The 15,283-nt window shown below is 39.6% G+C and overlaps 1 protein-coding gene across 1 annotated transcript; it reads right to left on the bottom strand.

Moving 5' to 3' along the window:
• Positions 1–333: 333 nt before the first annotated feature.
• On the bottom strand, positions 334–14,854 carry DSCC1 (DNA replication and sister chromatid cohesion 1). Its single transcript, XM_063173111.1, has 9 exons — positions 14,619–14,854; positions 12,767–12,935; positions 10,233–10,367; positions 7,255–7,345; positions 6,179–6,317; positions 4,703–4,755; positions 3,449–3,603; positions 2,736–2,884; positions 334–1,965 (listed from the first exon to the last, which is right to left on the bottom strand). The coding sequence occupies exons 1-9, from the start codon at positions 14,852–14,854 to the stop codon at positions 1,857–1,859; spliced, it is 1,236 nt and encodes a 411-aa protein (XP_063029181.1). The 3' UTR covers positions 334–1,856.
• Positions 14,855–15,283: the final 429 nt, after the last annotated feature.

The raw sequence follows: 15,283 nt of genomic DNA, 5'->3' as shown, positions 1-15,283 counted from the left end.
AGGCGCGGGCGGGCGGAAGGCGGGAAGGGGCGGCGGGAGCGGCGGGAGAGGCGCGCGCCCGCAGCGAGCTCCGCCTGCCGCCTCACGGGGGGCGCCGCTGGTGGGAGCAGGTGACGCGAGACACAGTTGCTTTATAACCAAGACTGTTATAAGTAACTTCAGATTCATCATCTATTTTAGGTTAAAATAAATGCTCGCGTCGAAGAAACTGGTGGGAGTTTGAAAGGGTCATTTCATTTTCAATGTGTAACAAAACCAAGCAGGAGCACTGCACGCATGGAATTATAACACACACAAAATTAATGTAAACAAACTCTTCTCATAGCCGTAATAAAGTTCTATTCATCAAACACTTAATTTCTTTTTTGTTTTACAAAGAAACACCTATGTAAATACAAACTTGGAGCACAAATATAAAAGTATCAATTGTGTTGCGTATTTCAACTAAGGGGCCTTCTGTGATGCAAAGGAAGGAATTTCCAAGGCTTTTCTGTTCATATAACCATTGATCTCTGGGAGTGAACCTGCTGCTGCTGTTGGGGGACCAGAGCTGCTGGAACCAGACAGCAAACAAGGCAGTCCTTCCCAGCAGAGAGCCCTTCTACATCACACAGCTGGTCAAACACCACAGCCCTGCACCAACAATGTGCAGCAAAGGACACTGACCTTGCAGCACTGGGCAACAATAAATAGAGCTCAGGAAGAAGCTTTTATTCAGCTTTTTATCTGTACCAAATTCCAAGTATGCACACAGTGTGCATCTTGAGTTACGTTTGATTTAGGAGGAGTTTCTCTACTCTCCCCACTCACTCTACAGCTGAAATGTTGGCAGTTCCAAGGTATTTCCTACCTCACATCTGAGTCTGATGGAAAGAATACTTTTTGTATCAAATAACCAACAACTGTTAAGCTTAAAATATAAATCTGAAAACGATCTAATATGAAACTCTTGTTTACTGACATGCAAACAATCCTTTTTAATGATTACAAAATTACCATCTCAGGTACACCACTTCATGGCAGTATCATCAAAACAGAATGTTTCATTTACATAAAACAGTATTATCATTACAAAACTGTAAGGCACAATTTCTATGTGCTGTCATTTGCCCTAACAAAATTTTAAAAAATAATTGTACTACAATGTTTTGTAGGTTCTTTTTAAAAAAGCACAAGTAGTTGTCAGTAAAGCATTAGTTTTACCTCAGCTACATTTTAATGACAGTTTATAGGAAATTTGTAACACAACATCCAACTACTCTCTCTTATATTCACACTTCACTGCAATTAGGTTTTTTTTGGTAATATATATAAGGCCATTCTGCCAAGTATTAAAGTGTCAGGTGCTCATGTTGTTCATAGACATGACCTTAAAAGGAACCCATTTTCAAAATCAAGACTGATGTAGTCTCAGTGGGGAATGATTTGTTCATGAGCTTGATGAGTTTTTTGCCATTCAAAATGTGAACACTGCATTGAAACCTTAATCTTTAAGAATGGCCAATAATGGGCAGAAGACTAAAATTTCTGTTTTGCTATTCAATTGAATTCATTGAATTATTATCAAGAAGGTTTTTAATATTCATTTCAGACTTATGGATAAACAGATTACGTGTATTCAAGAAGTAGAAGTTGGGAAAAGAAAGGTTGGCAAAGAAGGCTGGCAAAGGAAGGTGAGCTGAATATCATTCCTCAGAGGCCACAAGTGTCCTCACACTCTCCTTAGCTGAGCACAGAACACAACATATTCAAGTAGCTGTATAATGATGGTTGGCCACTCTTTTCCCCAGAAGGCAGCAGCAAGTAACATTCACTGTTACTACATTCAGTATCCTCAGTTCTTCAAACAATACTTGTTATGAGATGGGTCTTCTAGAATTATAAACTTTAACACCATTCAGCATTGAGGAGCGAGCATATTTTGTCAGAAGAGCACCAACAGTCTGCTTCTCTGCACACAAGTCTCTACAGAGGAAATCAAGCACAGGACATTGGCATTTAAAGATACTATCACACAAAATTAATCTAAAACATTTTTAACTACAACAATAAACTGGATTTGGATGTTAGAAAAAAAACCAGAACTACTGTAACTGTCACATAATGCTTTAAATTACCTCAAGTTTAGAACTTACCTTGACATTTACACACTAGGCAAAACTACACTACTTACTTCAGAAAAAGAATTTGGGGTTTTAGGCAGAGTTTTATTATTACTGTTCTCTAATAGAGTTTTCAATCTAGCTAGCTCTGAACAATTCAGTTATATTACAGGAAATTTAGAGTCACTCATAAAGGATTGATGCAGTTACCTCTGGGACAGCATCAACATCTTCTCACATATATCACAGCTGGACATTCCAGATAATGTGCAGTGTAAGTCTTAACTACCAAAGGAACAACAGATGCAGTACAGGAAGCACTATTGCTTTATAGTTCTAGTGTTGTAAATATAGAGTAAATGTCAGCAAGTTTAGCCTTTGAATTGTCTGCTTTAATCAAATGAGAGTTATCACCCATTTAAACTCAGTAGGATCAACTTCTTACACACATTTAAGTCCAAAAAAGAGTTACAGATCCCAGAGGTGGGTATTCTATTCATAGAGAATCCACTAAACTTAAAATGCAAAGTATAGCGTATCACTGAGGCAGTGATGGCTCATCAGAAGCCAGCTATACAAAAAGAGAAGAATATGGTACTAATTATGTTTTAATAAAAATAAATACATCCTTACTGTATATAAGGGGTAATATCCACTTCTGTCCACTTTTCCCGTATGCCAAATAAGCTGTTGAATCTTTCCTGATTGTCTTCAGGTAAGTCTTCCACTTTCAGCAGAAAGATGGTCTCTGGTCTTAAACTTCTATCCACAAGAGCCAAGCCCTGCAGAACACCATCACAAATGAAATAAAAAGTACTGACAGAACAATTAAGCTTCCTTCTTTCTGACAACATCCCATGCAAGTTTCTCTTTGCAGATCCAAAGCCTTCCAGAACTTCACTACCAGAGGCAAAGTGAAGAAGTATCATAAAGGCATTGTTTTACAGGCATTATTTATCATTTCTTCTATGATAAGAAGGAAGGGAGAATCCATTGGGTTCCAACATCTCTCTGCCTGCTTTAAGCAAAAGGATTCCAGGAGTGTTTGCTACTCTACAGGCTGTCACTACCATCTATTCAACAACAGCTTCAGCTTCTGTTCCAGTCACATTTACAAGTAGTAAATTATAGCTGCAACCTTTCTTCAAACAGTGAAACATGCCTTAGTTACAGAAACCTGAATTATGATTCCAGACTACTGGTGCTCATTGAGGATATCATAAAGCATACTTGAATTCAAAAGCTAACAGAAACAACACAATACCCATTAATGGCTAAAATCTATATATGACACAAGTCAGTTACAGCCCATTCACAAAATAATCCATCCTTCTTTACATGTTTACCTGAAGCTGATCAAGCCTTGTTGTCATCCCCTCAGGGACACTCTGTTGCCAGACTTCTTCAAACTCTGATAGATTGAATTTAACTGCATTTTGCAAAAGCATTTGTGCTATAGCTCTGCATATTTTATCTTCATGCATTTCAAAGAAAACCTCCCCTGTAGAGAAGCAAAAACTAGGTCATCTTGGGTTCTTGCCTTTTGATAAAAGAACAGCCTTGTATTTCCATTCTGTTCTACAGTCTTCTATACACCAAGCATCCTTTTTTTTTTCCCTTGGGAAGCAATTTGACTTGGTATTAATTTGGATAAATTATGGTATCTTCTCATTCTCAGGAACAAATCAGGCAGAATACAGCAGTACTGTCCCAACTACAGTATTAATCTGTATCAATAAATGTGTTTGCCCTCCATGTTTTCCCCTTTCAGTATACTGTTCCTCCTATTTCTGAATGGCTTGTAAACAAAACTTTCACTTCTTTAATCACCCTTATGAGATCATGAAGAGATGAGATTTCATTTTCTCTCACACTGACTTGGCTAAAATTTCTGACCCAAATCAGGTATAAACACTTCCTTCTATTGTTTCAGCCACCTCTGTAATTCAGACTTGTTCCTTGTGCAAACTGCCTAAATACGCTACGACAAGAGTCTGTTGTCACTCCAATGACTTCCTTATGTTCTTTAAGGTTGAGTGCAACTCCTGCTTCAGCCAAAGGTGAGATGAAAGCCACTGTGGGGAAGAATTCAGACTGAATTACAGCAGTGCAGTATTGTATTTGTGTATGAGATGGACAATGCAAATCTAATCCCTACAACCAGCAGATCTTGTGGTGCAGTTCAAGAGATCACAGGCAGATACCTACTCCAGGCAAGCTGAATTCATGCCATTGACTACTCATAATAGCACAATTAATTACTTAAATATCTGAGATCTTCTAGGGTATCTAAAGAGAGATGTCATCTAAATTTTACTAGTGAGCTGTCTTTAGTCACGAAATTATGGCTTGTACACACCTAATAAATCAGTTCCAGTACCTCTGTTTACAATTGGTTTGTATAGTTTAATAGCCTTTTTTACCTATGAAACTTCCTTTAACAACTGTACTGATTTTTAGCCAGTTTGCTCCCTCCTCCCTCTCTCCTTTGCACTGCAGCAGAGTAATTTTTTTGGGCCATTCTTCAAAAACCTACATTTCCTCACTAAGAACTATTTCTTTTATGCAAAGTTAAACCATGTTATCTTTCCCAAACTTACCATCATCAACATATTTCCTGCCATAGCTTAAAAGAACATGTTCTATCATCTGTCTGGAAAAAAAAAAAATCAGAAAACATGTTCTAATACTAGCGTTTACTAGGACACTACCAAAACAGTTACCAAGAAGATTAAGAAACAGATATGGAGAAGAAAATAAACTGAAGAGAACAGATGATGAGACACATTTTTGTGGGTGAAATGAATAAACTGGTAAAAAATAGAAGAGAGAAGGATCTCCCCCAAAAGTCTCTTCCACAATCTCGTTATAACTAGCAAAGACTAAAATGTGTAAGGGAAATAAGGAATAGACTCTTGCAATACCTTTTTTTTCCAATGAGAAAGAATTGTATCAGCAAGTGTGGCCAGCAGGACCAGGGCAGGGATTGTTCCCCTCAGCACTGGTGAGGCTGCACCTCAAATCCTGTGTCCAGTTCTGGGTCCCTCAGACCAGAACTGAAGGACATTGAGGGGCTGGAGGATGTCCAGAGAAGGGCAACAGAGCTGGGGAAGGGTCTGGAGCACAACTCAGGTGAGGAGCAGCTGAGGGAGCTGGGGGTGTTTGGCCTGGAGAAAAGGAGGCCCAGGGGAGACCTTATCACTCCCTACAACGCCCTCAAAGGAGGCTGTAGCCAGTGGGGGTCAGTCTCTTCCCCCCCAGGTAACAAGTGACAGGATCAGAAGAAATGGCCTGACATATTTAGATTGGATATAAGAAAGATTGCTTCATGGAAAGCATTCTCAAGCACTGGAACAGGCTGCCCAGGGAAGTGGTGGAGTCACCATCCCTGGAGGTGTTTAAAAGACGCGTAGATGTGGCACTTAGGGACATGGTTCAGTCCTGGACTTGGCAGTGGTGTGGTAATGGTAGGACTCAATGATCCTAATGTTTTTTACCAGTCTGAATGATCCTATGATGCAAGTCAAAAATTTGGCAATTAATTATCCCTTACTGAATAATAGGCAATTTTCTGAAGCTCTGTCATCAATTATAGCCTAACTGCAGATATCTTTTTGAGCCAAAAGGCAATTAAATGGAAAATGCTACATATTGTAAACTTAAGACTTTCTTTGAATGGTACTTTTGAATTACACCAGAAAACATACCCCCTCTCAACTAGCATGCAACAGGTAAACCAAACATTTTTGGCTAGCTATAGCTTCAGAACAACTATTTCAAGATGCTGAGCAATTTACAACTTAAGTACACGCTCCTTCCATCATTTACAACTCAGCAGTAATGTTTCTACTGTGGATCAATGAAAATACTAACAATAAACACTAAAATCAGTTTACTCACCTGTCTAAAAATTCCCTTAAGTATTTTTAGAAACAAAGAAAATGTATCATTTATATCACAGTAAGTAGAATCCAGATTTTCAAGACTATAATTCTAATAGACAGTTAACAAGTACTGTAATTACACATAGTTAATAATGAATGTAGGCAATTTTAAGTACTAAAATAATTGTTTACCTGGGTTCTAGAGATCCAAGTTCTTCAAGGCAGGCACAGAGAGGAACCTTACTCAAAGGCCAGGACTCTGAGTCTATTAGCTGAGTCACATGATTCAAGAGTTTCATCTCATAGTCAAAGTCTAGAATTCTCCAATATCCTGCCAAACAGAGCACCACAGAACACTGTTAGAAGGAAAACATTAACACCTTAATTCTGTTGTCATTAAGATACATTACTGGAGTCTGGACATTCAGGTCACACCTTTATAATATGCAGTACCATTGTGTTCTTTTCAGGATTAAAAGCTCAGAAAAGGAACTAAATAATAAGAGCATATGTAAAGGAGAATGAAACTTAATTATCTCAACTGTTTGGAATTCTTCAGTACTTCTTTAACCGCCACAGATACAAAGATACTGAAAATATCACTCCAAGATGTGGAAGAACTAATGCTTAGTTGAGGAACAGAACTGCATGAACAGGATGGGCTGCACTGGCTCTGCAAAGCAACAGCTCAGGTCCAGAGAAGTTCACAAAAATCCAGAAATCCAGATGACTCTAGGACTGCCATCAACTTGTGTTCTACTGAATGTTTGAGCATGGCCAAGTATAGGATAAATAGGACCTGTCCCAAGGTGAGGCATTGCTCCAGCCTTCCCTCACATGGTAGGAAGACACTGACATAAAGCAAGTCCAGGAGGAAGAAAGAACTATGAAAAGGATAGGGCTACCTAAGAATCAGCTATTTTTGCCTCTAGAACTACAGAAAGCAGCACCCACTCCTTCATGAAGAGGGTGACCAGCTAAAAAAATATTCATGCTGTGGGTGGGATACTCTGATGCCAGTGTTTGCAGCAGCAAAGGAATTATCCTGAAAGAGAGAGACTGGCAGTGCCTGCTCAGCTTCATCCTTCTTAGCAGATTCACAGCAGCAGAGGACATGGATCTATGGGAACAAGTCTTAGAACTTTAAAGCAACTTGCACCTTGAAAGACAAGGATATAGAATAGGCCTTAAAAAAGGGAGACATGTATTTTGGGGAAAATAGGAGGGTTATTTCCTCATAGGTAAGAATATTCTTTAGATACAAATACCTTCGATTTTGCAGGCATCTATGACCTGCAATTGGTGGAGTATTTCTTCCTCACTTGCTTGAATCAGATTTAACAAATCTTCTGTTGTATACTGCAACAAGGGAAAAATAAAGGAAATAAAAGAGGGTTTTTTACTTCTTCTTTGCTTCAGTGACCATACTAAATGCATTATAAGCTATACTGAAGGAAAGACTTAAGACAGATGTTTTTTCCCCCAGACGGAATTTTCTAAGGTTTGCCACATTCTCTGAAACTCTTCTTGTAACTTAAAACATTTTCTCAAAGGGTTATTCAATATAAAAGGCAGTCTAACTACAGGAAAATTTTTGTACCAGATCTAGGTAATATACCTATATTTCCAGAATGTCAAACTAGCACAAGTAGACCTTGCAAGTGAAGAATAAGAAGATTCTTATCCCAGCAAGAATAAAAAGTGAATGTGTTCTGGCTTTTCTGAAATCACATATTTTAATCTGTGAGATTCAAAGTAAAGGCAAAGCAAAAATCACGTATCACTTTTGGATAAAAGTCAGAACCTGCACTTAGTACCTCCACTGAGGGAAAGTCTCCTCCACCATCACCTCAACAGTTACATGTTGTGCTTTGGTGTCTCCCAATTGAGTTGGCACACGCACAGCACAGACCCAGCCAGAACTCAAACACCTCCCTGCAGAACGCTTCTGTGGTGAGATGGGAAGGGGCTGTGGTGATGGGTTTATGAAGGTGTGGCTGGATCAGAAGTTATCATGAGGAGTGAAGTAAATAGAAGAAATACCAGACATCAGTGCACTGGAAATAGTACACCTATTCCTTTATTCACAGTAGAGCCTTTTATATCAACTCTAATGTTAAAGTTCTGTTGATTATAGCTCAAGAATATTTCCTATCAGAAAAAAAACATTGGATTAAGTATTGGATTAAGATCTATCAGACTATGAGAACACAAATGGAACAAACCAACACTAAATATGGAACATTCACATGTTAAAAAACCACTTAATAAATACAGAAAGGCCTCCACTTCCTGCTATGCTATTCCTATCAGATGATTGGAACATACTGTTGCTATCACCAAGCCAAGCTCCCATCAGTATGTCAATGAGGGATGACCCTATCATACAATACTTAAAAAAACCACACTGCTAGCAATTGAGAGCAAAAATATCCCCAAATCAGCATGTGTGTTTTAATTATTGTTGCCATTCAGATGCCTTGCACAGAAGTCCTTGGGACACATTTCTGCTTTGAGGCCAGCCCAGCAATCCCAACAGCTTTTTTGAATACATCACTGCTCTCAGCTCTGATGCTTTTATCAGCTGCATTGCCCTTGCAAACATAAAATGGAATGCGTTGACTTGCACCACGCCCACACCAGCAACTTCCAGATAATGTATTTAATATGTTTCTTATTCTTTTTCTTATCAGATGTCTGTGATCATCTGAGTATGCCCTGTCATTTCACAGTAAAATTCAGTACTAGCCTATATATTTTTAAGCTTTCCTCTAGTGTGCTAAATCAAAACACAATGCAACAGGTTCCCTACAGTGCTATAGATCTTTATGGCTCTTCTGCTAGGGTTCTCTGTGTATGATACAGTCCTGAAAAATCATGAGACTAAGCTTACAGTAAACAAACAAATGAATAATTTGTTTTCAAACAGATTAAAGATGGCCAATTAATTCCCAGCACACAATAAATATTAAGTGTAAGCAAACAAAACAGTGGAAATCATTACTACACATATACTGTTTGGGATTTCAGAGAAAATTAGTCCCATGGAAAGAGTTTTCCCCTGGAGAGCTTTCAGATTCATTGAGGAGTTCCACCAGAGGCAAGTTTAACACTTGTCTACATTTATCAGATATACCTAGTTGTTGTTACTCAGTAAGCTCATAGAGGAAATGCATTCTCCTTCAAAAATAAATAGTGATGAATCCTCAAATCAGTCATTAATGTTTGGGAGACACTGACATCTTTTAATAATACTCGATATTATGAATAAACACTATTTCATATGACTTTTTCATGTTGCTAGCCTTTGACAATGCTTATAATTTTCAGACAATTTAAGCCCTCGAACCTTTGCCATCCCTTATTTTGCTGTATGTCCTGCTATGCCTAGAACAGCACAGGTAGGCAATTCTGGGGGCAAGATTCTGTAACTGATCAGAAATCAGCCTGTTAATCATCCGGGAAGAGAGAAGCATCCTTCTTCTCCAGAGAAAAGTAACATCTGTGTTTGCACATCCAAACACATGCAGATGGTTTGGTGGTGTCAGCTTCAATCATGCCTCAGCATAAAATACTTGGGAACAACTACTTTTTGGTCTTCAAGTCAAAAGGAGAACCAACCAAGCTAACAAAGTCTCATAATTTCTATCAGCCTTTTAGCTGAGATCATATGCTGCACAGTCCAGGTCTCCCCATTACTCTTTAGGTCCCAAAATGAATTTCCTGAAAACACTGTAAGACAGCAGGACAGGATTTCATTTGTGTTTTTCCTTCTTTTAGTGTGTCTTATTCCATGCCTTAGATAATCCTGTTACTCTCTTCAACTCCCTTCTTCTCCTTGTCATCACCAATTACTGATTAGCAAGCAATCTGCAGATGGTGTGCTCTGACCTCATATATGGCAGACACAAAGAAGGAAAGGCTGCACTATACCTTAGCAGTCATGTTACTCTCAAGTAATTTAGAAAAGATTCTGAAGGTTGTGCTCCAAGAAACTTCCTACAGGAAAAGGGAAATGCCCAGTCTCCTTCCATGTCCCTCATTTTAACTAATAAAAAGGCTGCTTACCTGTACTCACTGGAAGTGTTAGCAACAATCAACTTGTTTAGAATAGAAGAGTTAAAAAATTAACTCAAAGAAGCACTGTGAATCATATGAGGAAAGGGATTTTTCTACTTAAGGATGTATCTTCACTTTAATTTGCTCATTACCAATTACAAGAAAGCAATTTACACAGCTGATTTACCTTTGAAAATGTTGACGTCTGATCTTTCTGACTATCAGGCCCTTCATATGGATCTTCCATTAAAAGCGTCCTCAGTTTCTTCAGTTTTGGTCGACATCTCCTTAATTCCCAATAGTTCTTGGAGAAACCAGCAATCTACAAGAGAAAACAGCAACTCTTTAAACATTTTAATGTAGCATCTGGATTCAAAGCTGCTTACCAAAAATTATCAGCAAGCAGTGTTAACCCAGTCATTGAAAACAAATAACTATTAATAGGGTAATTACTTTAAAGATAAAACAATCATTGCAATGTTTTCAATGAAAAAAAAATAGTACAAACAATGAAGAATAAAAATCCACAGTTGATTGATAAAATATATCTTTGTAGTGCATAAGACAAAGGTAACAACTCAACTCTGCCTGCAAATGATAGGAAACCACCACAGGATATATTTCTGCACAATTCCCCTCAAAACTGCTTTTTGCCTTAACAGTAAATTGTGTTACTGCCATAAAAGCCTTCCTGTATTAACCTGTGTCCATCTTCCCCACTTCTTCCCAAGCTTGGGATCTACTTCATGGTCTTTTTAATGAATCATCATAGTCCTAAGCTCAAGCAAAGCAGACAGTAACAAGGACAGAAAGCTACACTTGCACACAACTGACAAGACATCTCTGTTCCTCTCCCTGAGTCAACACAAAAATGAGGAGTGTGCAACAGGAAGTTTGGCTGTTCTTGATTCAACAACACTGACTTACCAAAGCTTTACTTTCAGAGTAATCCTGAGATGCTTCACAGGGTACAGCTTTGACTTATTGCAAGATTCTTGGAAGAGGCCAGACTATTGGAGGCCTTTCAGCATCATTTCTACTATTTACCAAACCAACAGAAATGGGAATAGAATTGCAGAGGCAGAACAGGCTCCAGCTTAGTGACTCCTGACCCAATCACCAGCCCCATGTTAAAACAGCTTCTATGAAAAAGCCTCTAGACAGTGCTTTAAAATACCCTAAGTGCTTTACTGGAGTACTTGAGGTATTTTAGAAGTCCTCCATTGAAAAAAAAACAAACCAAAAACAACAACTAAAGCTTTAAAATCATTTTCCATTTAAATCAACTATAAGCAAAACCACCTATATATAGAAGTAATTGTATACAAATTCTAATACACAGAAATCTGTCGATTTTAATCTATTACATAACTGGCTTGGCAAAAAATTCAGCTAAACACCAACTTCCTGACAAACTTCCAAGCTTCATGTCAATTAGCATTTACTTAAGTGCTAGGTTTTTTTCCTGCCAAGTTGTTTTCTGATCGTTTTGGTAATAAGAAGATACTCTGCATAGAAAAGGAAATAAATAATTCTAATTAATATTCCAAAGCTCATAACCTGAGATAAGCTCTGTGAGGTGAATAAAATGGCAGATGCTTTGGCTGTATCAGTGTGAAAGTGATACAAAGATCAGCACCAAGACAGCAAGTGAAAGGCAGTGAAGCCCCAAAGTACTGAGTACACATAGTATCTTTTGCTATGTTTCACAATATGCAGTGTTAATGAACCATCTTACCTTTTTGATATAATTTTGAGAGCTCTTAGAAATAAAACTTTTTAAATAGTTCCTAAGCAAATCACATTTCTATGATGTGTAACTTCACAGGAATAGTGAAACGATTAAATGTAGTAAAAAAAAAAAGTATATGAAAGAATATTACTTTCTCATTAATCTACTTCAGCTTGAATTAACTTTTTACATTAGCTCATTAGACCTCATGGAAGAACTGATGTTGAAGTAGGATTATTCCTCAATGACGCCATTATGTCCATTACAGAAAATAATTAACTAATAATGTTTGCCTAGCTATTTTTAATAGAATTTTATTAACTATGCTTCAGGAGGGCAGAGAACAATGAATTCTTAAACTGAGAACTCTAAAATCATTCACTTTGACAAGTATTTTGATACACTAATTGAAAGAGCCACCTTAGAATACATTTCTATATTTAAAAAATAGTATTCAAATACAACATGGTAAAATCTCCCTTTTGGGAAAAGCACTCCTAAAAATCAACCTGTAAATAGCTTACTTTAAAAACAGTTGCTAACACTGAGAAATTATATTTTCTTTGCAAGCTTTTAATACCTACCACAAGTAATTACTGTGCAATGAAAATAAAGCACAGTTTTAACTTCTCTGAAATAATAACCATACATTACAGAGAAAGTTCAGCTGCCTGAAGAAAGGCTCTAAAGCCATTTTGGACACCCTAAGGCATAGCATGGCCCTGTATAAAAAGCACATTTATAAATCCATCCTCCTGGAACTGGTCAATACACAAAGAAGCTACAGGAAACTCGTCCTTTCTCCAGTGGCAACCTGCAATAGTGGCTAAGCAATACCACAGGGTGTCTAAAATGGCATTAAAAGTCTATGTTTAGGCAACTGAATGCCAGCTGGGTTTCACATATGCATCTTGGACAAAATACAAGAAATTACAGAGAATAAGAAAGCACAGAATTAAAACAAACAAATAAAACCCTGAAAGACATACCTGTGAATGAATAATATTACAAGATGCCTGATCTGCTTTCAATTCCTCTGGAGTTTTGCAACCAGGAACAAACAGCAGCATATTTGAGGTATCTGCTATTTTCATGTCATAAGTTTTATCTTTGCTGCACAACACTGCATGTTCATCCTTTTCACCACGGATTATTAGGCTGGAAAAAAAAAAAACAACATGGAAATAATGATGCATTTTTACCTCTGTTTCAGGATGAACTCTTATTAAACTTGTTTGATATTTTCTCACATTCATACATTTGTAAAGAAATTACAAAGTGCAGGTTTGTTTGGTAGCAGCAGTCACAGTTCACCAAAAAAATGTAAATTAATCTAATTGACTGTGGTTTTCCCTCTCCTTTTAGTGTGGGAACTCAAAAGACAAGCATTCCAAGTTTTCATGCAGAACACAATTGAATGCCTATAGTCATACACCAATTCTCTCAATCCCCTAAAACACCGCTGAAGTGATGCTTAATGTGTGAACTAGTTCACTAATCTTAAAAATTAGATAACAAACTAGAGTTGTTCTTTAATGAGGACTGAAGCTGGCCCACTGTGAAACAAAAAAGCAAACAGAAATTGTGTTTATTGTGCAGAGCCCTTCAGATAATTAATACCTATTTTCTTGCAAGTAATTCCAAGCAGGAAAGAAAATAATCTTTTAGAACAATTCTGGACAAAGAGACAATGTAAAGCACCCTCTTCAGCTCACATACTTGATGAAGTAAAGATTCTGCATGAGGACGTGATAATACCAAAGCAGGAGCACGACAGGGGAACATTCAGTTCCTCCCAGGCTACAAACACTAACTTAAGTGCTCAGATTCAATTCAATTCAATGCTTCTCCTGTTTGCCAAAGCCTGCATGCACGAACAAAGCTCAGATGTGTCCCAAGGGATCCACACGATTCAGGCCTCTAACAGATAATACTTCATCAGTATTGCATGAAATAGGAATGGCTAACATGCATCTCAGAGAACTGCCTTCTTTAGAGGGACTTCTCATTTTGTATCACTTCAAAGATTTTCCTTGTGTCACTGGCATTGCAGTAAAGGAAGAAATTTAAAACAGTATCAAAACCTTGCGTAGAACCTGCTCTTGGTTCAGAGTTGGGCGTCACATAACCATCCTACCCCATGCCCATGCATAGAAGGGCACATCCTTCCTGCCAATTTGCACATCCATACTGCACATCCTTCCTGCCAATTTGCATGTCCATACTGCACATCCTTCCCTGGCAATTTTCTAACTTATAGGCACCCTGCCATCCATCAGGCCTCAAGAGTTCTAACAGGAAAATCACAAAGTCAGCAGAATTCTTTTAGAGGCATGGTATCTTTTCTAAACCTGTATTTCTGATCATAGAATATCCCGAGTTGGATGTGACCCACAAGGATCACACCAGGTGATCACACCTGGGCTGGCACAGGACTGCCCAAAGGATCACACCAGGTGCCCGAGAGCGCTGAGCAATTGCTTCTTGAGCTGCGGCAGCCTTGGTGCTCTGACCACTTTTTGGAGAGCCTATTCCAGCATCTTCTGAGTTTTGTTCAGAAGTCTCCACAGCAGAAAGCTTTCCACAAAAAAACCCCAAATCAACAAAAAAACTAAAACACCACACAGACACAGAGGAAAAAAAAAAAAACCAAAACCAAAAAAAAAAAACCCAAAAAAACAAAACACGCTTCTTATGCTGCTTATAAGGAAATGGCTTTTCGTTTCCAGTGTAACTGAGACAGGTTTAAGGGATTTTAGGGGCAGTTACGCCCACCGCATCAGAAGAACACAGAAGTGCGGACACAGCCCCGTGTCCGGGACAGCCCCGCGCCCACCGTACCTGCGCCCCGCCTCCAGCTCGGCGCAGAGCCCCGGCTCCAGCTGCAGCAGGCAGCACTCGCCGCCGCCGGCCTGCGGGCCGAAGCTGAGGCAGTGCACGGCCGGCAGCAGCTCCGCCGGGTTCAGCTTGGCCGTCTGCAGCGTGGCGTCCACCTCGGCGCGGCTCCGCATGGCGGCCCCGGCCCGCTCCGAACTCCGCGCCACGGCCTCCATTCCCCGCCCCGCCGCGGCCTCCATTCCCCGCCCCGCCGCGGCCTCCATTCCCCGCCCCGCCGCGGCCTCCATTCCCCGCCCCGCCGCGGCCTCCATTCCCCGCCCCGCCGCGGCCTCCATTCCCCGCCCCGCTCCTCCCGCCCAGGCCGGGCCGGGCCAACGGGGAGCGGGCGGCGGCAGCGCGCGCAGCCCGCGTTGGTTCCGCGGTTGACGGACGGACGGATGGGCGGACGGCGAGGCGGGCGGGAACTGCTCAGGAATCGCTTCCCTCTGCTGCTAATCTGAGACAAACCTCCCGATTTCTGTCAGGCTGCACAGGAGTCGGGCTGTGCCGCAGTAAAATCTCTCGTTATGCCAAAAATGGAATAAAAATATACAAAATGCGCAAAACTAAGTAAAATGACAAAACACTGCAAAAACAGGGCCAATATGGAAGTCACTGCCCAGCTCTGA

This window comes from Melospiza melodia, chromosome 1, assembly GCF_035770615.1.
Source record: "Melospiza melodia melodia isolate bMelMel2 chromosome 1, bMelMel2.pri, whole genome shotgun sequence".
Lineage (NCBI taxonomy): Eukaryota > Metazoa > Chordata > Aves > Passeriformes > Passerellidae > Melospiza > Melospiza melodia.
Note: the sequence above shows the minus strand (reverse complement) of the source record. Positions and strands in the feature narration are given on the sequence as shown.